This window comes from Penicillium atrosanguineum (assembly GCF_028827265.1).
Source record: "Penicillium atrosanguineum strain IBT 20685 chromosome Unknown utg000001l_segment0_segment0, whole genome shotgun sequence".
Classification (NCBI taxonomy): domain Eukaryota; kingdom Fungi; phylum Ascomycota; class Eurotiomycetes; order Eurotiales; family Aspergillaceae; genus Penicillium; species Penicillium atrosanguineum.
The window spans coordinates 406563-433399 of record NW_026623133.1 but is presented as its reverse complement, the minus strand read 5'-3'; the positions used below and the strand labels follow the sequence as shown (position 1 = coordinate 433399).

At 46.5% G+C, this 26837-nt stretch overlaps 7 protein-coding genes across 7 annotated transcripts; 2 read left to right on the top strand and 5 right to left on the bottom strand.

The window, feature by feature from the left end:
- Window positions 1–449: 449 nt before the first annotated feature.
- N7443_000154 (uncharacterized protein) lies at window positions 450–1778 on the bottom strand (the record flags this gene model as incomplete). Its single annotated transcript, XM_056880210.1, has 4 exons — window positions 450–615; window positions 675–959; window positions 1009–1333; window positions 1391–1778. The coding sequence occupies 4 exons, from the start codon at window positions 1776–1778 to the stop codon at window positions 450–452; spliced, it is 1164 nt and encodes a 387-aa protein (XP_056745448.1).
- A 61-nt stretch (window positions 1779–1839) lies between these two features.
- N7443_000153 (uncharacterized protein) lies at window positions 1840–1992 on the bottom strand (the record flags this gene model as incomplete). The annotated part of the gene is made up of 1 exon (XM_056880209.1): window positions 1840–1992. The coding sequence occupies one exon, from the start codon at window positions 1990–1992 to the stop codon at window positions 1840–1842; it is 153 nt and encodes a 50-aa protein (XP_056745447.1).
- Window positions 1993–3903: 1911 nt separating this feature from the next.
- On the bottom strand, window positions 3904–4695 carry N7443_000152 (uncharacterized protein; the record flags this gene model as incomplete). The annotated part of the gene is made up of 1 exon (XM_056880208.1): window positions 3904–4695. One exon carries the CDS (start codon window positions 4693–4695, stop codon window positions 3904–3906), a length of 792 nt encoding a protein of 263 aa, XP_056745446.1.
- A 3558-nt stretch (window positions 4696–8253) lies between these two features.
- N7443_000151 (uncharacterized protein) lies at window positions 8254–9717 on the top strand (the record flags this gene model as incomplete). Its single annotated transcript, XM_056880207.1, has 1 exon — window positions 8254–9717. The coding sequence occupies one exon, from the start codon at window positions 8254–8256 to the stop codon at window positions 9715–9717; it is 1464 nt and encodes a 487-aa protein (XP_056745445.1).
- A 6110-nt stretch (window positions 9718–15827) lies between these two features.
- N7443_000150 (multidrug transporter) lies at window positions 15828–16166 on the top strand (the record flags this gene model as incomplete). Its single annotated transcript, XM_056880206.1, has 1 exon — window positions 15828–16166. One exon carries the CDS (start codon window positions 15828–15830, stop codon window positions 16164–16166), a length of 339 nt encoding a protein of 112 aa, XP_056745444.1.
- A 3427-nt stretch (window positions 16167–19593) lies between these two features.
- N7443_000149 (beta-glucosidase) lies at window positions 19594–22428 on the bottom strand (the record flags this gene model as incomplete). The annotated part of the gene is made up of 8 exons (XM_056880205.1): window positions 19594–20992; window positions 21060–21314; window positions 21371–21531; window positions 21598–21686; window positions 21737–21870; window positions 21935–22101; window positions 22162–22244; window positions 22305–22428. 8 exons carry the CDS (start codon window positions 22426–22428, stop codon window positions 19594–19596), a joined length of 2412 nt encoding a protein of 803 aa, XP_056745443.1.
- Window positions 22429–25168: 2740 nt separating this feature from the next.
- Window positions 25169–26348, bottom strand: N7443_000148 (SDR family oxidoreductase; the record flags this gene model as incomplete). Its single annotated transcript, XM_056880204.1, has 3 exons — window positions 25169–25294; window positions 25348–25410; window positions 25482–26348. The coding sequence occupies 3 exons, from the start codon at window positions 26346–26348 to the stop codon at window positions 25169–25171; spliced, it is 1056 nt and encodes a 351-aa protein (XP_056745442.1).
- Between the last annotated feature and the right edge of the window lie 489 nt (window positions 26349–26837).

Genomic DNA, 26837 nt, shown 5'->3' with positions numbered 1-26837 from the left:
TTAAAAGCAAGATGAAAGAATTAAAATTGTGCAAGAAAAGACAAGGAAGTCGAGAGAAAAAAGATGTTTCATGCTTGTTGTACAGAACGCCGTAGTGAATACAGAAAACATAATAAAATATGCTTGCCATGGCGTATATAGTTAGATCACCGAAAAGTCAAATAGAAACCTTAAACTGCATTTCCACTGCCTTGCCCTTGATCATTTCTTGCTCCATTCTTAGTTGGTGTGGTACCTGGCCGCGAAGCCTGTTTTTGCTGCATTGCCTGGCTCCTCTTTCTGGGCTTGGGCGGTTTCTTTTAACCATCGTCTTCCACACCTGCTCCATGGCCGCTAGGCCTATGCGTTCCTGGTCTGGGTCCGGGACATCTTCCGGCTCAAAATGCCAGAATTGCCCGAGCAGGCCCGTTTTGTGCATAAATTCAACGACGTTGCGGGTCGTCACAGTTTCAGTATCTCCATGTTCCATGAGCCGCAGCCAGGATATTACGAGAACTCAAGAGGAACAAGAAACCGACGAACATGGTCACAATGGCAAATAATTGCATGCCCATAAAGGTTGAATCATGCTGCCTTCCCAAGATAGCTCCCATGATCGGCAGGCCGGTAAGAGTGCTGCTAGATGTCAGTACAGTAGAAAACAAAATGATTCAAATAGGCTAACGAAGACCTACGAGATAGCTATAACACCCTGATAAGTGCCTATCTGTCTCCCAAGGGTCTCTAGGCTTCCAGACTTTCCGCAGCACGGCATCATGATGCTAACGAAGGCGCCGCTAAAAAAGCCGTAAGCAACAGCAAAAACGATGAGACCGGCATCTGAAGAATAGTAATCGAAAGGCAGCCATAGACAGAGGATGGCAATGCAGCTTAGGAAGGCGGACCCCACTATAATATTAAAGTATCCCACCTTGTCTCCGATGTGCCCGGGGATAATTCTTCCGAAAAATGAAGCAGCACTACCCTCAGGTCAGCTCTGATTGAGACAACAAGATTGACAAATCTTACTTCACTATAGCGATCAGGTAGAGGGCCAGCGAATCCGACATTCCCGACAATTGCGCCATGCTAGGAAGATAATCGAAAGGTGCCCATAATCCCCACATCACAAAATATGAGCCGAGGGCATAGAAAGCAAAGCCTCGGTTTTTGAACAGCGTGAAGTCAAACCATGCCATTTCCGAGTCCCATTTCTTTGGAGGTAGACGTGCACTGAGAAGAAAGAAGGCACCAACTAAAGCGATTCCTATGAACAGCGCTGTGTAACGTACCATGCCATTGAATCCCACGTCTTCCATAACCAGTTGCAGAAAGAATGGGAATACCACGCCCCCTATTCACACAAAAAATCAGCCCGTGATGAGCACTGATAGGATAGTCTGCTCCTCACCGATACTACTACCCGCAACAGTAATTCCCATAGCAAGACCTCGCTGCTTGACGAACCACTGGCTCACGCAGATCAAACAGGTGGTGAAAATACCTCCAGCTCCGAGTCCATAACCAATTCCCTGCGCCAAGATAATTTGATAGTATTCGGTGCTAAGGCTCGTCATGCACAGTGAGAAGAGGCACAGAAAGGTACATGGGAGCATGACCGGGCGAGGTCCGTAGGTATCTACAATGCGGCCGAATAGGGAACCTGGAGCCCATATGAGAGCGAGCTGGACTGTAAAGATCCATGAGATGTCGGAAGAGCTGTAGTCCTTCAGAAGAGTCTCTTGATAGGTGGTTTGGAAGATGCCAATGCTGTCCAGGTCAGCAAAAGGACCGGTCATGAAACTTTTTCGCGGAAGGAAGCACTCAACGCGTTCAAGAAGCCCAAAGTAGCGAACAGACCTAGGGAACCGCCAGCGCAACATAGCCAACCTCGAAGGCCGCCCTCTGGTGGGAGAGTTGAGTCCAGAGCAGGACTTTCAGAGATGGGGGCTGGAAGGCCTCCTCTTCATCTTGCTGGGTGCCGATGGGCGACAGCATCTTGGAATCGGGCATTTTGGTGACTGTGCTTCACGTCTACAGTGACTATGCGGCGTTAAAGCTGAAGTCCAGCTCGCCGTTCATATGCAGAATACTGATAGCACTATAGCTATGGCGGGTGGATGGCGGTCCGCGCGGTCCGCGCGGCACGCGCGTTGCGGGAATTACGGTGCCCACATACTGTAGATACAGTATTTTAAAAGAACGTTAATGACTCACTCAATGTGACGCCAGAATTTACTAGGGTAATGCACTAGACGTTCTCTTTACAGAGTACGGAGATCACAGCGGCGATCGAAAGGGGCGGGCCGGAGACGCATCCGTTTTAGGCCGTAGATCCCTCTTAGTATATGCCAATACGGATGGCTGACTCGAAGGGGTCCGGTTGGTAGTAGTAGTTTTTAGAATAGTATCATCTCCATATTGAATGGGGATGGCTCGATGGCTGTCTGACAATGCAGACTGGGCGCCAGCAACACACATACATACACATTCCAAAGGACTCAGGAAGGCGTAGGGAACATTCTCTGTAGGTGGATATCGCTTTATCCTTGAAATTGTAGCATGAAGTAAATAAACCGAATAGTGCAGTCATATTCCGAATAGTTCTTTTACCTCTGTATCCATGTAGGAGAAAAGAATGCAGATAGGAGGGCAAAAGTCATGTAAGACACTTCAGGCACACTAAATACCATATCACCGCTTTGACCACTACACTATGTAGAATAAAATGGAATTTTAATGATAGCCATACAGACATAACAAGCAACTTCCACCCCTTACGCAGAGCCTGGCATATTTGGTACTCCTGCACAGTATCATAAAAAAGAGGTAGGAATTGCAAGGTAGGTAGGAAGGTAGGTAGGTCAGTAGGGAATGTATTTAGGATATCATATTCTGAATACTTGGTATTTAAAACATAATAGTCAAGTATATCAGTTCTTCGCTACGTAATAAGCTTACCGAATCCAGGATGTTTCCAAGACAGCCCAAACAAGAGGAGATCCGGTGATCTGGATTGATCCAAACTTTGTTTCTTTTCCCTCCGCAGACTTCACCTACATCTACCTCGTATATGATCAAGGGTGTGCTATTGTAGAGGGCTAACTGCTAGGCTAACATAATTGTCGTTTAAATTTTCCCCTAGGTCCTTCTCTAATCATTTTTAGTCTCTCTATGCCTGTCAATTTCCGACAACGCTAATGCAGACCTCCTAGGTGTTACGAACTCTGCAAAAGCCAGCTCTTTCAAGGGGCCGCAGCTTACTCATAGGCCATCGAGGGCCAACTGAGTTCCTAGGAAATGATCTGTAATTCTAGTCCATGTGAAATTGCCAATACCCCCGAGTTTGGGGTACAAATTTCGCCCTACTCATCGAGCGGAGCGTCTTGCAAGTGACAGTCGCCATTTGGCTTAATCGATTTTCTAGTGGTAATTTCTGTTTAAGACGTCTTTTTTCCGCTTAAAATTTTCGAAATCCAGTATACGACATGCATCCCACATTACGTAGCCCGCTTTCCGTTCATCGGCGAAGTTCTTGCTCAGAACAAAATCACAGCCCCACTGGGCATGATCATCGGATAGATGCGCCTGACACCAAATTTCTGCCGGCCCTGACTTGCCCAAATCTGGTAGGAAGAGGTCACAAGTCGAACCATTAGGGTGTTGTGACCTGTCTTGCAAGGCTCTCATGTAGGCTGCACCAAAAAGGGGGACTTCGATCAGTATGGCGTTCGTGGTAGTATTGGTCGTTAAGATCCTCAATAGCGACGTTAAGCAAAAAAGATTTTCCTGGCTTCGTTTCGGCAACCAGTAATCGGCATCGGGCTTCGCGTGTCGGTGCTCTGGTAAGCTCGTAGACATAATTGATACCGCGAGAGACCTATAAAGTTCAGTGGACGTCCTTATTTGTGAATTCACTACTAACTAAAAATGCCTTTTCGTCATTTTCATAGTCTGGTGTTTCCAAATCGGTCGCCCAGGTACCCCAGCGGATGCGATATACGTCATTGAAAGCTTTAGGTACAGTATTTGGTCAGCATCATTCTTATCCCTGTGGTATAGATCATCATATTTACCAATGGAGAGTTGTCTCAACAAATACTCATACACCGAGGCGAGCTGCTCGTTTGTCCACGGGTCAAATCCAACATATAACGGCATTAACCACCGACGATCCCAGTCCACAATATACGGACCGCCATCCCAGAGACAGCAGAAAAATTCAAAGAAATAGAAACTGCGTTGGACACGATAGACCTCGGTAGGTGACGGTATGGGTGAAGAGTGGTCTAGCACGCCTTCAATAGCCAGGAAGTCAAGGGCCATAGATATAAAGTCGGTCGTAAACTTGTCAATAGCGCGATGTAGTTGGTGGAAGTATTTGTGCGCCTCGTCCAAATCCACAGTGGTCAAATATTTCCATGCTTCTTGGGGAGTGGTGCTTTGGCATTCCTCAAGGATCGAAAGTGCGTCTTTCTCGTCGTAAACCTTAGCCTCTTTTCTACGTGTCCGCATTTGCCATATCGTCACTGCGACCGACCAAAGTCGAGGATCAATTTCGTTTCCCAGGACATGGCCAACAATGGTGGGGGATTCGCGCAACGCCTCGGCCAGCAGGCGGTGGCTAGACACTGCCGCGGAAAGATCCCCGATATCGGATAGCTCTTGCAAAATGGAGATACGCAACTCAATAGGGAGGGCAAGTATCCTGCCCATACCTGCTGAGGGCCGTTGGAGTCGAAGTACTTGACTCTTGCAGATCTCTCTGATTGGTCGCAGGACTTGAATGATCAGGTGTCGTTTTAGGAATGTGGAACAAATGTGGACGTGTTTCGCGCGAGGTCGACAGGCGTGGAGGGCCACTGAGGGGCCACTGAGGGGCCACTGAGTGGCAGTCTCAAGAGTTTCATGTAATATTCGGTATTACACGTAACGCTGTCGTTCTGGAAATAAACAGAATCTATACTTAGAAAATGCCAAATTACAACTTATCCAGATGCAGATTAAGTTGGTTTTCTGATACGAGCCGAGAAACCATCCGTGTGTTCAGGGGGCAATCTGGTTTCGAAATCCACTGTAACCTTTATGTGATAAATTCATAGTGGTGTAGTGAGCACGGGCCATAATTGGTAGAAAAGTCACGTGAGTTGTGTAGTGACCGAAAGGGTGTTGTGTAGCCTTCTGGTTCCTCAACCTTTATGTGGTACTGTAGCGATTGTGGCAGTTCGCCTACTAAATATTCCAAGGTGCTTTTGATCGCCTGATCTAGATTTCCCATTCCCGTAGATCAGGATGACATAAAACATGGGTTGGCTGATTCAACTATAGCATTCTAGGGCTTTGTCTGCATATTTCTGCACGTTACCCTTCTATAATTGCTTCGTGTCGTGTTCTTTGGCCATCGCTCTACTGCGTCGCTCTGTTGTGTATTAACCCCAATGGCCCTTGTCACTATGTTATTAATAAGTTTGAACCCTCCACACTCCTTCGTTTTACTGTTCCGCGATGTCATCTAATCGGCCTTGTTTTGATTGTGGGCGCCAAGTACGATTATCTACAACTATCCAACCGCCGCGGTGGCGAGTCAGCGGTGAATTACATTACCAATTTTGGCCTAGTATGATAATGTGGGACAGGTCGCGTCGGGTGGGACTAAGGCCATTTTATCCGAGTTAAAAGGGGAACATGGTAAGCCGAGTCCCACTGGTGCAACGCATTAACTTCGGTCGCAGTAATCAATGCAGAGAATCAGGGTTAGGGGGTTTTCCGACAATCTGCATGTCTTGAGGTGATTAAACGTAATCTTAACCTAATGATCCGAGAATCCGGAGGAAGTGATTGCACGGGTCTGGAATTCATCGTTTGAATTTAGGCTTCTTAATCTCCCACCTCATAAACAGCCTCGCCCTTTCAATCATGGGAAGGCGCAAGGAACGTTCCAAGACAGGTAGACTACCACCGTTATTTGCAGAGCAACGGGTTCTAACCTAAATAAGGCTGTACTAGCTGTCTTCGTCGGAAGATCAAATGCGATGAGCAACACCCCACATGTCGCCAATGTGTCGACGCCAAAATCAAGTGCTCATGGGATTTGAGCTCCCGAATATCCGTCCAGAAAGCACGGATACGATGCAAAGCCACTGGGTGCTCTACAACATCTCCCGAATCTAGTCACCCCGCTGCTGGAGGCAGAGCTGGCGGTAATATACATAGCACGGCTTTTACTGAACAATCTCGATTTCTAAGTTCTGATTATAACTTGCCAGAAATTCTTACATCCGAGGAAGATGATGCAGCCTTGTCATTCACAGCACGGAATGATATCTAAAGGCCCCCGGATGGCGTTCACGTCTGGTATATTGACCAGCACTGTTTGCAACGTGACTCGACACTGGCAATTCCGAATCTGCTTTCATCTTTTATCTATCCCCCTTCTATACCGTGCGCCAGCTCAATTCTGCTTTCACATCGGGATATGATGTATCTAGAATACTTTCCCGCGTCTTCCCTAGTCAAGGTTCTGGAAAAGGAATATAACTGTAGCAGTTTCAGGTACATATGCCAGAAAAAAGCTTCGGATGAGGCCATTGTAATGTACGGGGTCTTGGCATTATCCGCTAGCGAAATGAACAAAAGCTCTGGCCAAGCAAATTCTCACGACAAGGGCCTATTCTACTATTGTCTAGCCTTGAATCGCACCTTGGATGCCCTCGGCAATCTAACGTTTGAATCTAACAGTATGGAATCGATTCTCAGTGCCTTGTTTCTTGTCATCACTTATGAATGGAGATTTGGGTCGTCCAATTCCACTTCAAGAGTCCTATCCAAGTTCTTCTTAAGCTTTTCGGCACTCATACGGTTTCATATATGGAGAGCAATATCCAGCTGAGCAGCAACAAGACGATTTAGAGAATTACTGTCTGTTAGGGCTCATTCACCAAGACTATCTTTTCCGATATCGAATTTGGCGGCTTGCTGAACGATACTACCGAGGGGAGCCTATTCAATCTGAGCTAGAAGTTCTGTAGAGAGATATAAGCGCGATTCGAAAGGTACGATGTTTTCATTGCACTTACCACAAATTGAAGCGTTTAACTCACTATTCAGGTTTATCATGATTTATTTCAGGTCCAAAAATCTCCGAAGGAGTTTCGTCATCGTCGGGCTTTTATAAGTCTCTGCGAGGGTTTAGCAGGCTATTATTGTAACGTACTCCTCGTTTGTCGTTTTATTGTTTGCATTTCTATTCCTCTAACGTGGTCGGTAAGCGAGTGGGCCACCCCAAAACACCATAGTAAGACAATAATTTATATCAACAACCATAAGTTTATTCTACTCTGTCTTTCGTATCGTACTTATTTAGAGTATAATAAGTCCAGTGTGAATGTCTAGGTCAATTTAATTATGATTTGACACCATTTACCAAAAATACACTGTAATTTAACCTTTGGGGCTTCAAAGATATATCTTCGAATCCTAACATCTTAAAATTTTTCGAGACTTTCAAAAAAACCTCAGACTCAGTATGAAGAATATAGGTTAAGAATAAAACTTCACGAGAAGCTACGGTTATTGAGATATAAAGTTGTAATTTATCGCTTTTACTATGGTGTTTTGAGGTGGCCCACTCGCTTACCGACCACGTTATTTCGCGCTAAGAAGTATTATGTAATCTAGAATACTGGGGCCAGTGAAACGAGCCAGTAGTCCAAGCCCGAGCGGTATCCCGTCGAGTGGCAAGCAGCGGTTCCGACGACGGGAGATGGAGCGAAACCGGATAGCCATCGATGCATGGCAAGGGGCGATGCACGCAAAGACGATGGTTTTAATGCAGGAGCAAGTGCGGATATGGCGTGTGCGGTGTTGGATTTGCGCGAGGCAAGGTTTCGCGGACGGGCACGAGTTGATTATTGCTTCACAGGCGATTGGCCAGGAGGCCAAAGTATAGTTGATACCGGTGCGCAAGGAAATAAATTTCGAGAGGTATACGGCATGTTTCGGATGTGGAATGCTGCATCGGTTATCCCGGTGGTTGCGGCAGCCCAATGACTCCCAAGCTTAGCCCTGCCGGGAGGTTTACAATTCAGTCTAGGCTGATGGTATGCACGATCGTTGCCCATGAGACATGCATAGCAGAGGTACGACATTGCGTAAACACCCCTTACATACTTGAATGAATCGACAGTACTCATTGAAGGGAGATAATATCTTCAATACGAAAAATTTTCTGAACTCGGTGGCAAGACAACTGTTCTGAATAGATTGTCTTGTACCATGAGGAACCTGACTTGGCCATTCATCTTTGCACGTATTGTCTTGACTCACAGCACCCATCATTCACCCCCCACAGCCATTACACGCAATGGTACCGTCCACGGCGTACACCTCCCCTCCTTTCAGCAAGATCTCTTTCTGGGGATACCTTACGCTCAAGCCCCGCGATTAGACAACCCTAAGCCTATCAACACCACCTACAATGATGAGACTCCATTTGACGCTTCTCGCTACGGAAACACATGCTACGGCTTCGGCTCCAACGAGCTTCTGGGACTGACCCAAAGCGAAGACTGCTTGAATCTGAACATCATCCGACCCTCCAGAGCGACAGTGGGCGCTCTCCCTGTCATATTCTGGATATACGGCGGAGGTCTGCATCAGGGCTCTTCCGCAGACCCAATGTGGAATCTGTCGTATATTGTGCAACGATCTGTGACGGAAGAACAGCCCATTATCGCCGTGAGTATAAATTACCGTCTTTCTTTTCTCGGTTTCCCAGGAGGACGTGAGGCTTTAAATGCGGGGGTGACCAACCTGGGACTTAAAGACCAGCGATTGGCCCTGGCTTGGATCCAAGAGAATATCGTCGCATTTGGTGGTGATCCGGCCCGGGTGACAATCTGGGGCGAGTCTGCAGGTGGAGTAAGTGTTGTGCAGCAGCTAATTGCCTATGGAGGCCATGGTGGCACTGGTTTGTTCAGTGGTGCCATTGCAGTTAGTGGTTTTGCTACAGGGGCTGCATTACCAGAGATAGAGAAGATGCAGGCTGGTTTTGACAAGCTGGTGGTAGGGGCTAACTGCACGATGGCAGAGGATAAGCTTGACTGTCTTCGCGGGACCTCGTTGTATAATTTGTATCCTATTGAAGGGAGCACGGAAGGGGGATGGGGTCCAGTGATAGATGGTGATTTTCTACGAAGGCCTCCTGCTTGGGAGATTCATGATGGGAACTGTGCTCGTGTGCCTCTCCTTTTGGGCAGTAATTCGGACGAGGGTCTGATCAAATTAACGGCGTCGGAATATTTCCCCAACTGGACGAATGAGACTACAACCTTACTGAAGACCAACTTCCCACTCCTACAACATTCGGTCATCGAGCAGCTATTGGATTTTTATCCAGAAGACGGACAAGGAGAAGCACCACCGTACTCCCTCCCGCCGGACTTCGCCTGGTGCAAGGCTCTACACGCCGTCAATCTCCCCTGTGGCTCTCAATACCGCCGTGCCGCGGCCCTGCTGGGCGATTACGTCTCGCACGCACCCAGACGGTATATGGCCAGGCTGTGGTCGCGACTCGGTCTGCCGACGTACAGCTTCCACTTCAAAGCAGCTGTGACAGGGGTCCCGATCCAGTATTTCTACGGCCTGGGGCCTGGCTTTTCAAACCATGGGGCCGAGTTAGCGTACGAGATGGGATTGCCGGGGGTTTCACCACGCCAATTCGGTTTTATCCGCCGGTAAAAAATGTTTCTGGACATGTGGCTTTGTCGATGGAAATGAATCGACGGTGGATTGCATTTGTGGCAAGGAGCGATCCGAATGAGTTGAGAGGTATGTCTAGATACATCTGAATGTGCGAGTAGTTTGGGACGCTGGTATGGCTAATACATTTAGTAAATGGGAATTCGTCACTAAAGTGGAGGGAGTATAAAAAGTCCGTATCGAACTTTGTTTTTGATGCCACTGATGAGGATATCAATCTGTATATGGAGACGGATGATTATCGCGAAGGTGAATGTCAATTATGGACGGACAATGTTGCCCATACAGATTATTCTGGCCAAGGACTATAGGAGACTCGACTTGGGAGTCATGACAACACTTTGAATTGAGAGAGCGACCGAAGAGTACAGTTCTAGTGCGATCTATTGATTAGCTATGTACTGTAGCCGACACAGTGAACGATCCAACCAAATGGCCACACAATGGATCACCTCGTTATTACAAAGCCATAGCGTGCGGCAGGGCTCAAAATTGGCTGTAGATCAGAGTCGGTGGGGGGTCATTTCACTAGCCAGAAGACTTCGATGAGCTTAGTGAACTGCATTTCATGACCCGGCAATATACGAAGGAGACCTTTTGGGCCCTGTGGTATGATGATAAAATGGCTGCGTAGTGCACGGTATTTGTTGGCGACGTTTGACCCCCTAGGCGCAATTTAATGACCACTCCAACGGGGTGGAACATAGGATAAGATATTTTTCAGTCAGAGTAAGGCCATTGAGGGTATTAGGGTAGTGCTAGCAAATAGTCATATTTATATTATTCTTGCCAGAGAATTTCGGAATAGATCCTCGAAGGAGCGCGATATGACATATCGAGTAAAGATTCTAGAAGCCGTCATTATAACCGTACGTGTCGAGAAACCCCTCCAATAGCCGTAGCAAGGAATCCCCTTCGAGAAATCAACGGATCGCAGTACTAGGAGAAAGCTTACCGCAAGAAGTGTACGTGTTACCTCGACATATCATTCTCAAACCGGGTCACAGAGAGTCTTATATGGGACAGAGATATTTGAGACGGAAATACGCGCGAAGCATACACACACAGGAAGCCAAGTGCTTGGTGAATAACGAAGGATGCAGCGTTAGACAGTGCAGATTATGCGCACGGAGCTGACGAAGATAGATTGGCGTGACTAGTTCGTTGAGAATGATGTCGAGAGCGATTTTGGTTGGGTGGATTTATTGGCGGGAATGAATTGAGGAAAGGGTCAAAAAAGGTTGCTTAAAAGCGAGGCGAATCAACGGGTACCCGTGAAGCGGTCGCTCTTCTAGACCTACAATCAGAAAAACGGATCATGCGAGGCCGACCAGGAAATGGGATTTTACAGTTCCGTCAGATAACATCGGAAGCGCGTCTAAGTTGGCAAGCTCTACAGCAAGGATCGGACGAGTTTGTAGGTATTGGAACACTGCAGCGTGAGCAGGGGCGCACTTCAAGCGAAACCTGTAAAGAGGGTAGGTGGCAAGCGGGGCACCATAGCGGCTGGATTGTTATAGATAGGTGTACTTGACGGCCGCAATGAACACAAGAACGATGAGTTAACATTGTTGGCGTCAGCGCTAACAGGGAGGTTAGACGACAAAGTTGAAGAAATGTCGTAGAAGAGGATAGAGACACAGGTGGCAACACAGCTCAGAGCGTCACCGTAAAAGAAAGGTCTAAAATTGGGAACGATGGAATCATATCAAAGAAATGTGCAAATAAGTTGCATATACAGATGGCGAGCCCTAAAGCCCTGATACACCGGATCCGAAAAGGCAAGGCGAAGGCCAAATAGACAGTGCGTGTGGCAGTAGCGGCCCTACGTAGTCGATCTCCCTTTTTCTGTGGACGCGCACGTACATGCATATTGATAAGTTCCCTATCTCTCACTTCGGTCGTTTCAAGGCCAATGCGCGCCGGGCGCGTCTTCCAGTGCCCTGAAACGATAACAAGAAGACGGTGGTAAGATATTAAAGTATAAGCGGAGATATATTGGTGAGCCATAAGCCATTATAATTATTGAATAATCAGATCCTAGTTAGCTAGGTGCCCTTAAATAACGTAGACTAATAATGGAAGCCATTAGTATGACTAAAAATCAGACCGTGGAAGAGGTGCAAAATAGGATTGAACTTATTAGAGATTTCAAATGTTATGGTTCGATTAAGTATCAGCATAGGATAAGTTTCATGGTCTTTAGGAACATCTTCTTAGCGTAGGACTATAAGGTTGCAGTGAGGATCAAGCATCATCGGGTATGTCTAGAGATTAGAGAATGGCAGTTCAAATAGGGACGTGTCTCTTGCATAGGGAGAAAACATAGTAGTCGACAGTTGGGGCAGTTGTTACAACCCAAAATGCATGAATACACGTAGTATTCAACGAAGGTACGAAGCTAAAGAAGAAACCAAGTGTTGAGCGCTGCGTGCTCAGCGAACAATCGCTCGCTAGTCTCAATCGGGTTAGTCAAGTTCCCCCATCCAGGTCCATAGATCAGTCTATGCGTCACAGTCTGACTTCTAATTTTAATGTCACAATGAGTTAATTCAATTCATACTTTCAAGTTGCATTATTGATTTCTGTTATATTCCTGGTATCTAAAGCAGTATACTAGACATATGGTTCAAAATGCAATGCTCTTATCCGAGTCGTAGGTAATCGGCATTCATCTCTTTTCTAAGCTACTCTTGGTTACATCTGTAGCCCTTGATCTTGCTTTTCAGACTGATTATGTCAAGCTCATACCTTGTTTTCGACGATGTGCTGAAGAAAAGCCGCAGAAAATCCCCCAAGCTTTATAATAGTAACCACTTATCCTCAAGCATTCGATCAATGTTGTCAGCTATTTGTTTCTCGATAATAAGATAGAGGCTGGAATATTCGTTACCTTTCTAGGGCTCTTCCATAACGTGCCCAAGCATTCTGTGCGCTGCGATCTCCAAGCCTAGGCTTTGATATCTTCTTTTGCGCACTTTTCGAGGGGAGGGATGTTATATTTATCGCCCGATACGTATATAATAAGTTTTAATAGGCCATAACTCCCTATAGTTTTCCAAACCTAGTCTCGTGTCTTTATAGCTTTGCCTATACAGATACTGAACCAATATGTTTATCGCCTCGGGGTCGTCATCAGGTAGACTAATCTTTCCAGTTTTACCTTCCTGATAGCTATTAGTCATCTTGTGTAGGAAAATCTCTCGTTGTCCTTATAAGAAAGTTTACGTTACAAATAGCGGCCAGAACTTCAGACTAAGCACTTATAATCGCTCGATGAACTCGATAATTGTAGGCACCACAAGAAATGGTAATATCCGAATATTCGTTAGAGGTCATTATTCGCTTCAATAGCGAACGTAGATCGTCAGTATTGGACATACTAGTACTGGGCTCGGAATAGTGGGGGAACGCGTGAGATTGTGAGTGATGATGGTCGGTGTTCCTATTATCCGGATGTGGGGCAGATTACTGTGTAATGGCCGGGTTAAAGATTTTCCGTCATAATCACCCATTAAGACTGTACTCTATTCTATCTAGTACTTAAAGCTACAAGATCAGGAGCCGTTGAGGGTGTCGTTCGCTTGCTATCATCTGACAACTATCGATGGTCGTTGGTCACTAACAACATATGTCGAGGTTCTCTACAGTAGTTTTCGAAATCAGTTATACCTCACACTCTTTAAGCATCAGAAAGGTACCGAGTTAAATAGCCAAGCTAGTAATAATAACGTGGTATGATGAAGTTATTTTAAAATATTTAGGCTAGCTATGTCGACGGCTCAAAAGCTCTATGATATAACACAGTCCCAGTAGGTGTTGGCTTACGCCAAGTCAGAGCCATAAAATATTCCGGTGGCACCCCATATAGCTGCAGAGAAGGATATGCCTTAAAACCAAAATGCCTGTAATATTTCGGGTCTCCTGATACAACGCAACCGGCCGCATGGCGACTTTGGAGATCTGCCAACGCGGCTTTCATTAAAGACGACCCCACGCCGTTTCCTTGATATTGAGGTGAAACAGAGATTGGCCCCAGCCCGTACCAATTCTCACTGCCATCCGCGATAGTTATAGGTGAAACAGCGACGTGGCCCACGATTGTATGCATAACTTCGTCTTCGGCGACTAGCGAGATTGATAGATGGTCCGCTTCGCGGAGGCCGCGGATAATAAATTGCTCGTTGTGGTCTGTGTGCTTGGCATTCATGAATGCGGCTGAGGTGACTTCTTCTATTGCCGGCACGTCGCTTTTTGTCTCAGGTCGGATACAAATTTGCCTTGCGCTCGTCATTCTTGCGTATCGTTCTAAGGGGCTGCGGGATGTTTGTCGCCTGGAAGGTGTGGTATGTACTCGAAAATGTTGGACGGATTGTGATTGGAGACATAGAAAGGACATATAGCTCTAGTCTTGGAAACAGCTAGACAATATATCCTGCAGCTAATGACATAAGTCGTAGTGAGTCATTCGGCAGCCCTTGGAGCAGACACATCTCGGAAGTCGGGGCGGAAGTGTCTTCCGTTTTAAATTCGTATCATAAAATACATGAACCATTCAAGGAAGCGGTCTGGAAAGCAGAATGATTACTATCCCTCCGGATTTAGACTAGTGCTTTTCCGATTCTTGCTTGGGAATTCAGTAGTAAGAGTATGAAGGCATAAGTAATTTTGAAAACTACTGTAGCTCAGAGAGACAGTCTCGTAAGCGATGCGTAGCATTCACCGTGTGGAAGACGAAAGAGGTCTCCTAGCAGATGATCATGTTACTTGGCGCCAGGTGACCTTCCATACAGCAAGGATATCATGAGCCTTCTTCTCATACGGAAGATGTAATCTTCCGTCGCGCATTACCGTAAATACGCGGAACATCTTACTACGCCCCTTAAGTTTAATGCGGCGCGCTCAAAGTATGATCTGCGCTAAGGCCTTGGTGGTGGGACCGTGAAAGATTTCTCGGTATATATTGGTCAAGGCGACTTTGAGAATCACTACTGCGGAAACCAGAGGCACCAAAATAGATGTGAAAATGACGGTGGGGGAAAAATGTTGGCCTCAGAAAAGTAGCGAGATGAGCGTCTATCATACCGCACAGCGATTGGCTGGACATAGATGTGGGTCTCTATGAATCATCTAAGTGAGGGTTGGCAGGGTGGTGTAAAATCACCGCCAGAAAATCCCGGAGAGGTCAATTTGCTAGGGGGGAGGGGGAAGCTTCGATTGCCCAGATGTCACCTAATTGTGAAAAGCTGACTGTACTGGCCAGAGCTAAATTAGAAGAACTTGCTAGAAACACAACTGCGAACTACATTCCTGAAGAGATGAGGGCTTGCGATTTTGAGAGAAGAAACGTATTTGAAAAGTTCCTTTGGGGCTTAGATTGTTTATTGCAATGGCACAGAAGCCGATTAATAGGGTCAAACTCACGTGCTCAGCTGTATGACTCAATGGGTACCGGTGGAAATATACTAAGAGCTACTGTAATATCAGCCTTGGGATCTTTAAGCGAGCAAGGAAGTACACTCGAGAGGAAGGGTTGACCTTCAGCTAAGACCTTATCACGGTCTGCTCTATCGGATTGGAAATACAGTGTAAAAGATGATAACTGATCCCGAACTACTCCTTGATCTATAATCTGAGTGGGTCGGCTCGGATGTGGGCTTTAGGGACAAAAGCCCAATCAGTACTTGCTATTTTCCCACCCGGTGGATCTGCTCGGAATTCGGCAAAGGCGTAATGATTTCCTTGTCTCAGTCAGACAGACTATTTAATAAGTGGAACGTGCGCTCGGAAAAGAGAGAGATGTAGATTCTAGAGATGGAAGCTATGGAACTAGATCTATCATAGAGGCTTAAGCAAGGGATGCGGTGAGGAGGGGCAGAATCCCATTCACTGCGAACAGTTTGAAAATGGTTTATTCTCTTTACGAAGGGACTATCGTGATGGCAAAAAGTGCCCTCGCCTCTTTGACCCATATTTTGCATCAGGGTGAGCAAAGTCACAATTTTACCGAACTCCTTGCCGCACGTTTGTAAGAGGATATGAAACCATTGACCTCTCAAATCCATATTGCCACTCAGGTATCCGAGAAAATGGTTGCCAGACTGACCGGTCGGGAGGCTGCAATCTTCAATGAGAAACTTGACTCCTTTACGCAACTATATGAACGTCTCAGTAACGCGATAAAGGCACTAAGCGAAGCCGACAAGGATGTTGTCAATCGACGTGGCGAAGAAGTGGAAGCTACCACATTAGGCCCAGACACGATCTTGCCGATGAGCGGGGCAGCGTTTGTAAATGGCACAGCGATGCCTAACATATTTTTTCACCTTACTATCGCCTATGCGATCTTTCGAAAGGAAGGCGTACCGCTTGGAAAACGGGACTATATCACAAGTTTTGTCGCCCCACAAATCTTCGGGGCCCAATAGTGGAAAGGGAAACGCGCCCTGTTCCTGAAATCCGTACCTGTCAGGCAGATCCGCTATATACGATGCGCTTATACTACCCGTTGACTTCACGGGCTTGACCTTCTGATAAGCTCATGCTTACAAGAGGCTAAGTTTGGCGCCATCTCGGTTCGACCATTTGTGTTTGTTAAGATACGCCAGTCCCTCAAGAGAGTTCTTTTGGAGTAGAGTGTGGATGTGTCAGTTGTATTGAAGTTACAAGCGAATACATGCTTGGAATTACAACTTTGGCAAATATAAGAAATAATACACATCCAACTGACAGGGGCCTCCGGAAGATCCCAATTTGGATTAATGCGTCTTGGCATTAGGGCTGGGAAATCAATCGAAGTGTATGTAGGTGGTCGCACCACGTACTGTAAGACTTTACTAACACTTTCTTGACACTTTCCAATATCCTCTACGACACGTCGAGCGATGCGAATTTTGATTCCTTTCTCAATGAAGAAATGGGGATCCCGATCCCTATACACCTGCTCAAGATCAAGACCGTTTTCGAGTATCACATCACGTACTTCTCGAATGCAGTTTTGAGGGTGTCATTCTCGACATTCGACACCTACCACTCACCGTACTACTTGGCAGCTACATCTGTGAGACCAGGAATGTTGAGTGGGCTTAAAGTCTGCAAACTATCTGCTGCTTTCGGAGCCGAGACGTCAAGATTATGGGGCGCAGACTACGAGGAGGAAACATTGATGTTGATAGGTGGATATGGTGACCTAGCACCAGTGACATGGCTTCCCTTGCGCTTGTCTCTACCCAGCCTATCTTATTCTTCCCGGTATAATTCGTCACGAACTGATTCAGGTACGTCCTTGTGATCTTCCAGAACACCACCTTTCTCAATGTGGGTGATAAGGCGTTTGATGTGATGAGCTTTGAGCGGGTAGGGCTTTTCCCTATTGGGTCTACCCAGTAATGGGGGCCATGCTAACACGTCGATGAGTCACATCGCATTAGGCCATAGACGCTGCGCAAAATTGGCTTCCCGCCAGAAGTACTTTCCTCTGCGTCGTGCTGTGCATCCCTCTCACCGAGCATTCTTTGCGTGGCATATGATTTCCTTCTTTTTTCCCCTTTCCGGCCAGCGGATGGAGAGGAATGACGATCGTCTACATAGTTGAAACTGATTTTCAGCGTAAGTTTTTTTCCACGGAACAAAAGATCTGACCACATCAGAAGCTGCTTTTTGATTGCGGTCCAAAATATATCGGTATCGTCAAATTGTTTGGTCAATTTTCGTTTAGTACGATCGCTTGTTGATACGGTTATGACGGTATCATCTGGTCTCACTTGGCGACAGCGAGCAGTCTTGCGTCGTAGAGCTTTTTTTCCAAGGACAGCTGCCGAAAGGTGCTAGGCGCTAAAGCGACATCTTCTTCCGTATCCTTCGACACCTCCCTGTTATTGACTGTCACTCGCCACTCTATACGATAGTGGATGCACGTTGGCGGGTCCTCGTCGTAGGCTTTCATATCTTCCCAATCACCCAGCTGAAGAAATTTGGGACTTCCTTCTTTTTCGCCGTAAGAGAGGAGCTTTTCCCACTGCAAATTATGCAGAGGCAGACGCTTCGATATTTGGCATACAATGGTAAGTGTGAAATTCATTTAATTGTAGGTTTCTCCGCTAATCCCTCTCTCAAGTGGATGAAGCCCCTGCTCTATCTCCTCTCGATCACCGGTTATTCAACACCGTGGCGAGTTCTGAAGTGGCTGGGCGATCATTCTCTGGGATGAATGCCCAGCACACAAGAGCCCGGAACCGCCTAGCTGCAGCGCAGGTTGGAAAGCTTGTATTCATATCAATGAATGACCGAGCCACGTATTCATGAGTCTAAGCTAAAATATTCCAATGAAATGTAAACGAAGTGCAAAACCAAACCAAGTACTGAGATTGCAATTGTACTGACACTGACAGCCAACCGCTTTATTTGGCGTTTTCCGAGCCCTGGCATGTCTGCTCAATTGTGACCAGCTGCGGTGCTCGGTCAATTTCATTTGCAGCCTTCTGGCTATTCTCCTTGCGTTTCTTCATGAAGTATCCTATTGTGAGACACATGACTTTTGTCTGAGATAAGATATTTTGTTCGAAAAAGGGAGCTGCCAGGCTTCTGATTAGGATGTTAGGACTTAAGAGACCAGTTGAAACATCTGGATAGAGGATACCTAGAGCATAGAGAAGTTTGTAGATTTGACGTTTTCTTTTAGGCTTGTTCACGAAGTGTGAGAGAGAATGTCTTCATGTGGCACTCTGTGCACTTTTATAGCTACCTAGGTCCATTTTAATATAATTCTGGAATTAGAATATGTCTCACCTAAGTAAAGAGGTTTTCCTATTGGAATGGAAGTAATAAAGCAAATCTTTGGTTTCAGGCTACTGTTATTCCCCTTTCGACAAGTAGTGACGTAAAAAGATGCCGTCCGTGATTTTCTACAGAAGGAAACCGTTGCGAATGTTCAGTCGAAGAACGGATACTCGGCGACTGGTAAGTGGAGTAGCTCATAAATTGAGCCCCTACGAAACAACGGAGTTATTGCTTGAATAGGACTTACTTCGTCGAATATAATTGGACGAGGCAATTGGGCCCATTGGGTTCCACTAGCTAAGCCCAAATCCAAATCCCAGTTTGTTCAGGGTCGTCCACTTAGGTCCACTGAAATCGACTCCTAGACCCATGCTAATGATGCATTTAGCTACTCGAAAGCCGACCTAAGCATTGGAGTACGTTGTGTTTAAGAAGCTAAACTTCTTACCACTGTCCGGTAATATTGGTGTATCCGTTGCGTTAGTCAATTTTGCCACGGACAATTTTGCTCTATTCGTAGTATTGTGTTTTGAAAATTTCAAGTGGTAATCCCTCCTACCATCAAGGTAGAATTTGCTAATTCACTATATTCTGGTAGTACTTGAACTACGAAAGGCATGTAGAGCTTAAAAACTGCCAAGACCGAATCTTGGTTCAGAAATACGGTAGAAAGAGAGATATCGGACACATGGAAGGGCGCACAGGATAATAATTGATCAGAGGATTAATAATGAGGGATTTGATTGACTTCCCTGGAGACAAGCGCTCTTAAAGGGTCTTTCTGTAGTGAGGCACTAGTATTGTCACACTAGAACTTATCTGTCCCCTTGAGACCCGACTCACTGTACAAAATGGGTGGAGCGGCGGGTATCCGCTGAACTGCATGACTCTTTGTGGTAAATTAATGCTCTTCAGGTCGACATTTTTCAGTCGCACAACCGTTTATCAGCTGGAATCCCTTTTTAGCAGGATCTCAATGTACGCCCTGTCTACTCCATACTACAAAACAAAAAGATAATGGCAGAGTACTAAGCCTTCACCTAAGCCTAAATTCTAGAATACTGTGCCGTGGCTGTCTCAAGAGCCCGAGTCTGTGACAATCTTCATAGTGGTTATCAGAGGCAGATCCCGACTTGAAGAACCCACATAGATCTTATAGCTTCCACTTTGCAACTCCCACTTCTGCGTAATAACATTCCAACTGCTGAGATCGCGCCGGGTCAGATGAAAAGCAACCTTAGTAGACTTGCCGGCCGCAATATGGACCTTGTCAAAGCCACGAAGTTGCTTCACAGGACCACCGGGAATGCCAACGTAGAGCTGGGCTACCTCAGCACCGGCCTTGCTCCCAGAGTTTTTGACCGTAGCTGTGACGGTTGCGACTGAATCCCACAGATCCACAGCGCCACCTTGCTCAACGGCACCGCTGGGATAAGCAGCGATGCCATACTTTACGGGGGAGGTTTTTAGGTCCGAAAAAGCAAATGTGGTGTACGAAAGACCGAAACCGAATTCGTATCGCGGCGTAATACCATAGGCGTCGAAGTGGCGGTAGTCGATAAGCATACCCTCGGTGAAGTCGGACTGTGGGAATAGCTTGTAAGGTTTGACAGCATAATCATGGAAGAACGCTGGGTAGTCGGATTCATTCTTGCCAACGGTATAGGGGAGTTTTCCACTGAAGTTACTGTCTCCATAGAGCAGAGACACGATTGCTCGACCGGAGTCCTGGCCGGGGAGGTGGGCGAATACGATTGCGGTAACGTTAGGATTGTCAACGAATTGCTCCACGAAACGAAGTCCGGCGTTATGAATGACGACGATCGTGTTTGCACAGGTTGATGCGACATTTTTGACCAGTTCGTCAGAATAGTCGTCATTTGCTCCTGAACGGTCTACGCCCTCGGTGGCAAAAGCGTTGATGAAGACGAGACAGGCGTCTGATGCTTGCATCACGCCCAGCATGCTCGGGCTAGAGGAAGTATCCCACATGACGGCACTGCTATCCTCATACGCTCGCTGCTGAAGGGCATCGAGAGGAGCACTGAGGTAAGGACCAGCGCTGGCACCGGAACCTCCGCCGACAGGAAGTGTACCGTTGAAAGCAACCTGATAATCGTACGGCTCGTCTATGATGCTAGCAATTTCAGCAGCCGCAGCCAGCTGGAACACAGCTGGTTCTAAGCCTATTTCCCAGGGATCTCTGAAAAGCTTGCTATTGGGTATGTACTGAGGCGGAGCCACAGCGTCGTATCCAAAGACAGAGATCAACTTCGGTGACTGGAGTGGCAGAGCGTTGTCCAAATTCTTGACCAACACATGGCCTTCCACAGCACCATCGAAAAGAACGGGCTTCGCGTCGGCAGTGAGAGCATTGACAATGTCATGCGGCATGCTAATATTGTGTGTTATTCCCACTCCAGGTGCAGGATAGCTCGATTCGTCTTGGCCCATACGGTACCAGGTCGCGATGATCCTAGATATAGGTAAACAAAACAGCACCCGGTAAATCTTCATATGGATTAGATGCCGATTTTTCTTACCGGGTTGCCATATCATCCAAACGAGAGATCGGCACGCTGCCATTCTTAATGGCTTTAGTAAAATCGTTACCCCAGTAAGATTTGCCAGTTGCCATAGCCATATCAAGACCAGCCAAAGCGGCTCCCACACCCGAGTGCTGGCCACCCCAGTCTGTTACGACAAATCCATTGAATCCGAGCTCTGTCTTGAGCAATCCATTGAGGGTCTTGCTATTTTGGCAGGCATAGGAGTTATTGACCCGGTTATATGAACACCTACACCTTAGTCAGCTCAAGCTTTCTTTAGCGCCTTCAAAGTGGATCAATCTGACATGATATTCCCGGCACCCGCTTTCAGCGCATCTTGGAAAGGCCACAGATACAGCTCATGCATTGTCTTATCGTCGATGTTGCTGGAAATAGACTCCACGGTCTCATTGTCGGGGTTCGTTGTAGGGTTGCGGTATAGTTCTTGCTCATAGCCGACAAAATGCTGCAATTTTCCACTGTTAGAGCCACTCGCGATGCTAATTATCCACCTTCCATCCTATTGACTAACCTTGACACTCGAGATGACACCTTGACCTTGCATTCCCTGTACCGTTGATGCCGCAACTGCTCCGCTGAGGTACGGATCAGAGGCAGAACCTATAAAGCCGTGAGCCTTGCACAATCCCCTTTTCCGCCGAGGTAATTACCTTCCCAGATTCTTCCACTGGTTGTGGTTCTTCCAATAGGCGCAACTACAGGTCCCAAAGCCACTTGGACGCCCTTCTTTCTGAATTCGCCAGCCATGTGCCAACCACTGTCGTGGGCAAGAGACTTGTTCCAACTTTTCGTTAATGAGATATTAGGTCCGACTTCTTAATGCAATGAGAGATTCATATAGTGCTTACCTAGCGCCTATGTGGAGACCAGATGGATAACTGTTCACGAAGTCCGTTTCGTGGACTCCATTGCCTGAACCCTGAAGACACAACCCAGGAAAGTTAAGACGGGTAATTGCGGCAATATTTCCAGCACATCCGTTGGAAGTGACTGTGACTCCGTACGTCAAGTTATTCTAGGACAATTCTGGTTAGTCTTGAAAAATGATCTCAAGCAAACTTCTATGAGTGCACACTTTCTCTTCCAAGGTCATCTGCGAAACCAGAGCTGTGGCCTTGTTATAAGCTGCCGCCCAATCACCAGACCCAGTGCCATTTGCTATACAATATTAGCTATCCCAGCGCCAAATTAAAAAGATAGTGGGAGGTAAGAACATACGTGACGGGTATACAGGCTCAGACCAGCCATAGAAGTAAGTATCGGAAGTAATTAGGCTCTTAGAATGACTAAGTCCATATAGGGATAGAAAGGCCAAGGTAAGGCCAATTTTCGTAGAAAACATAGTGGTACCCCGTTAGCCAGAGATGCAATTACCAGTTTCTATATCTCCATAGGCGAGAAAACGAGCATAAATCATGTAGTCTGCGCGCTTTATGTACGTCTTCTTCTCTGCGGAACGCACGGCAACAACACCCCGTCATCGGCGATCTTAATTTCCGGCTAGATGCAAAATCCGGTCTGGGCTAAGGGATCACTAGGGAGTTCTTGTTTAGCTCATCCCGGGTATTATCTTAGTGTCCCTAGTACCTTTCCACGCGAGGTATTATAAAGACCCACTGAAATAACCCCACAGTTATGCCCATTCGGCTTTGGGGTTTGTTTTTCTGGAACTTATCTCTCCGCGGGGTTGTATCCAGTGGGGCATATTCCGTAACCAGCGACGTTCTTTAGCTTCGGACTAGGTAAACTCTAGGTGAGGTTTGAGCCGTGCCTAGTGCCTTCAGGTTATAAAGACTTTTGAAAATTTTGAGATTTTTATAGCCATAAATAGCATCAACATGCAGACGATCTTATGCTCTGCTATCTGTATAATCCAATCCTTCGGATAGGGCCAGAGATATTGGCACAGGGTATCGCCGAAGGCGCAAACAAGAATTTGGAATAGTAACAGAGGCGCGGAAAATTATTAGATGTAGGTGTATTTATGCTGAAAGCAACACTAGCCTCTGGTGACCGTGCTTGACTGCTCTTACCTCAAATATGAGAGGTAATATATTTATTAAGAGCGGGGAAAATGTAGGCCCATATGCAGTGAGAGTGCCAGTTTTACAATAGTGCCACGCGCCTCACAATCGAAGTAGAGAGATTCCATGAAGCAGAATGTCTGGAATGTACGGGGTCTTTGAAAATTACGGCAATATGACACTTGTGAGGAGGGAAAGAAGGTCATTGACTCGGATATGGAGATAAATGACGTCGAATCAGTCTATAAGGTCTGACAATATATGGGACGACATTAATGGCACTATATGTATAGAAACAGCGTTCGGTCTAGCTCTTGAGATAATAGTTGAATATATTATTTTCGGAATAAAGACCTTTAGGGTGTTAGAAAGCATTGAAGATATGAGGGGCTATCTAGCAGTTCTCTACGCTATATCAGGATTTTTGTTTTGCTTGTTAGCAATGCGTAGCTATGTCTCATACTTTTATTCAAAAATCCAAGTTCTCATACCAAAGCCTCCATTAAAGGCGGAGCTCGCGGAGCTCGCGGAGTTGGCGGAGTTGGCGGAGTTCGGGGAGCTCGCGGAGCTCGCGGAGCTCGGAAAGGAAGAGGGCGGGAGATTTTGGTTCACGCTTAGCATTCCATCTGGGTGTGGGTCTATGCAGTACCAAGAAAAGTTCAAGGCAGCGTTATAATTTCAGGATTCATGATCGGAATTCCCAAGAAGTTTTCATTTCGCCATGTTGCTTCAGGCCCCATTATCATTCATTTCCTTGGCAAGTGGCAAGTGGCAAGTAAGATAGTTATGGGCTCAGCGGACTAACCCTCAACGAGAAACTATTCTGTTCAGCCCGTGAAATTCGCCGTTTGATTCATCGGGCTAGAGAGTGTTGGATTGGGACCACCAGGAAATCAGGCTCACAATGAGCTTGTTAAATGGATTAGCCACGGTCTGCATTAAAATTCACGGAGTTGAAGTGTAGGAGTCTTGATATGATCTCATTGCTTGGAAGCCAAAAGCAGGCAAGAGCCTAGGTGAAAGCGGTTCGCTTTGTATCGAGTTGAAGGGCGAACGTCATAAATCTCCTATTGTCGGGGCTATCTCTTACACACTTCCCAGAAATGACTCCTCTTTCACTGGTCCTTTGATCTATATCGCATTAAACGGGAGCATATTTTCTGTGGATTTCCGGGGCAAGATAGTTCTGAGACTATAAATCCATTGCCCGTGCCCAATGCGTATCTCTTTAAAAACGCCTATGTGAGTTTGGTCTACCACTTACGTGATTTACGAGATGAGTTACTAAAACTGAATGATAGTATATCTCCCCAGATCCTGCCGCCCAATTGAACGGTATCTATGAAAGGCCATACCTCTCTATACCAGCTGATGACCTCATTGCCACCGGTCAGGGTGGAGCTCATGCCCTCATCATGTTCTCATCAACGCATTTGACACCCTTCGAAAGATCATGGAATGCTACTACGACCCTAATTTCGGTCACCACTGTCATGTCCCAGGAATCTACCATGGCTCCGAGGAATACTACTTAGTCCTACATGCCTCTTCAGTTCCACAATATGGCCTCCATCAATATATCTGCGGGCACAGACTGGACGCATACTCGCGAGCCGTTCGCACCCTGCTAGGGAGATCCAAATGGATTATCATCATCGACTACCACACGGATGGTACTACGTTAGTCCAGCAACATTAGATTTCTGAATTATGAGCCCTTCCAAAATACTTAGACCTAGAGCTTGGTCTAAACTTTGTTTCACGGGAGAGGAAATTGTCGAAGATGGATTAAGAACAACACCCAAATAGGGTTGATACGAGATGATAAACTAAATAGATATAGGGCCAGAGACGGCTGCTCATAAAGAACAATTGAATTGAAGGAATTCGGTTGATAATAAGAAATATATGTAGTAATGCAGATCGTCATGAGAGTTCCGTCTCCGACATGAATGGGCATGAGCATTCCACGCCCTATATTTCCACAAATTTCTATGATCGGCACATAGTAGGTCAACATTTCATGCCCAAAGGAACTGACAGCTGTCGGCCCGTAATTCAATTCGTGACCCTGGTATCCAAGAGCTGGCTTAGGGTGTCAACTACCATTTTTTCAAGTGGGATCCATGGGCCAAGATTCAGGATCCTGAGGCTTTGTGAGGATTCCACCTGATAAAATTCCACCTAAATAAGGCTATTTAGCAACCTGAAATTGTCCAAGTAAGCTGTACACTTACATCACTCTGCTGCTCCATTGACGGTTGGAGTTGAGGGAAATGCTTTCGAGCGACCTCTGCAATCTGCAATACCAAAATTGATAATCAACATCCGCAATGTATCATGAGAGGACCGAACATGGAATTCCACTCACGTCAGAGTACGTTACACCTCCGGTAGCAAGAATGAACCGTTTCCCATCGGCCTCCGGATGGAGGAGCGCCTGGATATGCACTTTCGCGACATCTCGTACATCAACCCAATAGGGATAGTCAACCGGTGGTAGGCTCTGTTCGGTGACAGCCTTCCAAATGACTTGCACACTGAGGCTACCTGACTGAGTCCCTCTTTGTAAGGGTAGAACAGATGGGCCGCCAATGTAAGCAGGTAGGACGACGCTTACGTCAAACCGAGGCTTGATGGTGTCTCGCGCTTTCCAAACCGCCTCCTCCGCGAGTTTCTTAGATGCCATATAAGTAATCAATGGTCGCCACAGTGGCTCCCACTGCGTTAGATCCAGCTCTTGCGAGCTTGCTTCGCTGTAAGATATCGGATTCCAATCATCAGGCGTGTAGGTGTAGCCAGGGCGGAGGCTGTAGGCTGGGTCAAAGGCCGATAGAAAGGAGCCGGTGATCACCATTGATCGGACTGACGGGAATTTAGTAGCCGCTCGAAGGATTCCCACTGCCCCTTCGATGGCGGGCTTCAATAGATCGGCCTCGACATTGTCGATACCGAGGGCCAAAGGGGAGGCCACATGGGCTACATGGGTAACGCCATTCAAAGCTTCGTCAAAGGCGTCCTCGACGACAATTTCTGGTACCAATACCACAGAGAGACGTCCTGAGGATAGATCTGCAGCAAAATAGTCCTTGATCTGTTTTGCCGATGTTTCAGAGCGCACGGTTGCTCGAACACGAGGTTGTCCTTCTTGACGTAGTAGCTGGTCTACCACATGTTGCGCAACATAGCCATTTCCACCGGTGACGAGGACAAGATCGGTCGAGATGAAGCCAGACATATTCGTTGGAGAGGGGAAGTGCAAGAATGTTTTGCTTTTCGTATGGGTCATGTAATTGAGAAAGCCGACTCTAGAGCTCTGAAATATTTCAAAAAGTAGGCATATTCCATTACACATAGAGATATATATATGGCATTTCGATTCGAAACTCCGGTAATGACAGTCAGTCAATGTCATCACCTCGAGAGGTGAATTTGTGGAAAGTGTGGGTTAATCCAATGATCGGCCCGTCTCGAACATTGCCCCCGAGAAAGGTTTATTCGGCTGAATAGGACGCAATATCCGCACGATATTCCCGTGTTCCATTTGGACAGACATGGCAATTTTCACTAAGTTAATGGAATAGACATGATGATTCTAGTCGCTATCTCCGTTTTTCACGTGGATACAAAGCCATCCTCGAGTCAATGGTACTAAGTTTGGTCATTCCACTTGCTATGTCCGCCCTATTTCCGTATTTCATGCCAAGTCAACGGTACAAAAATAAGT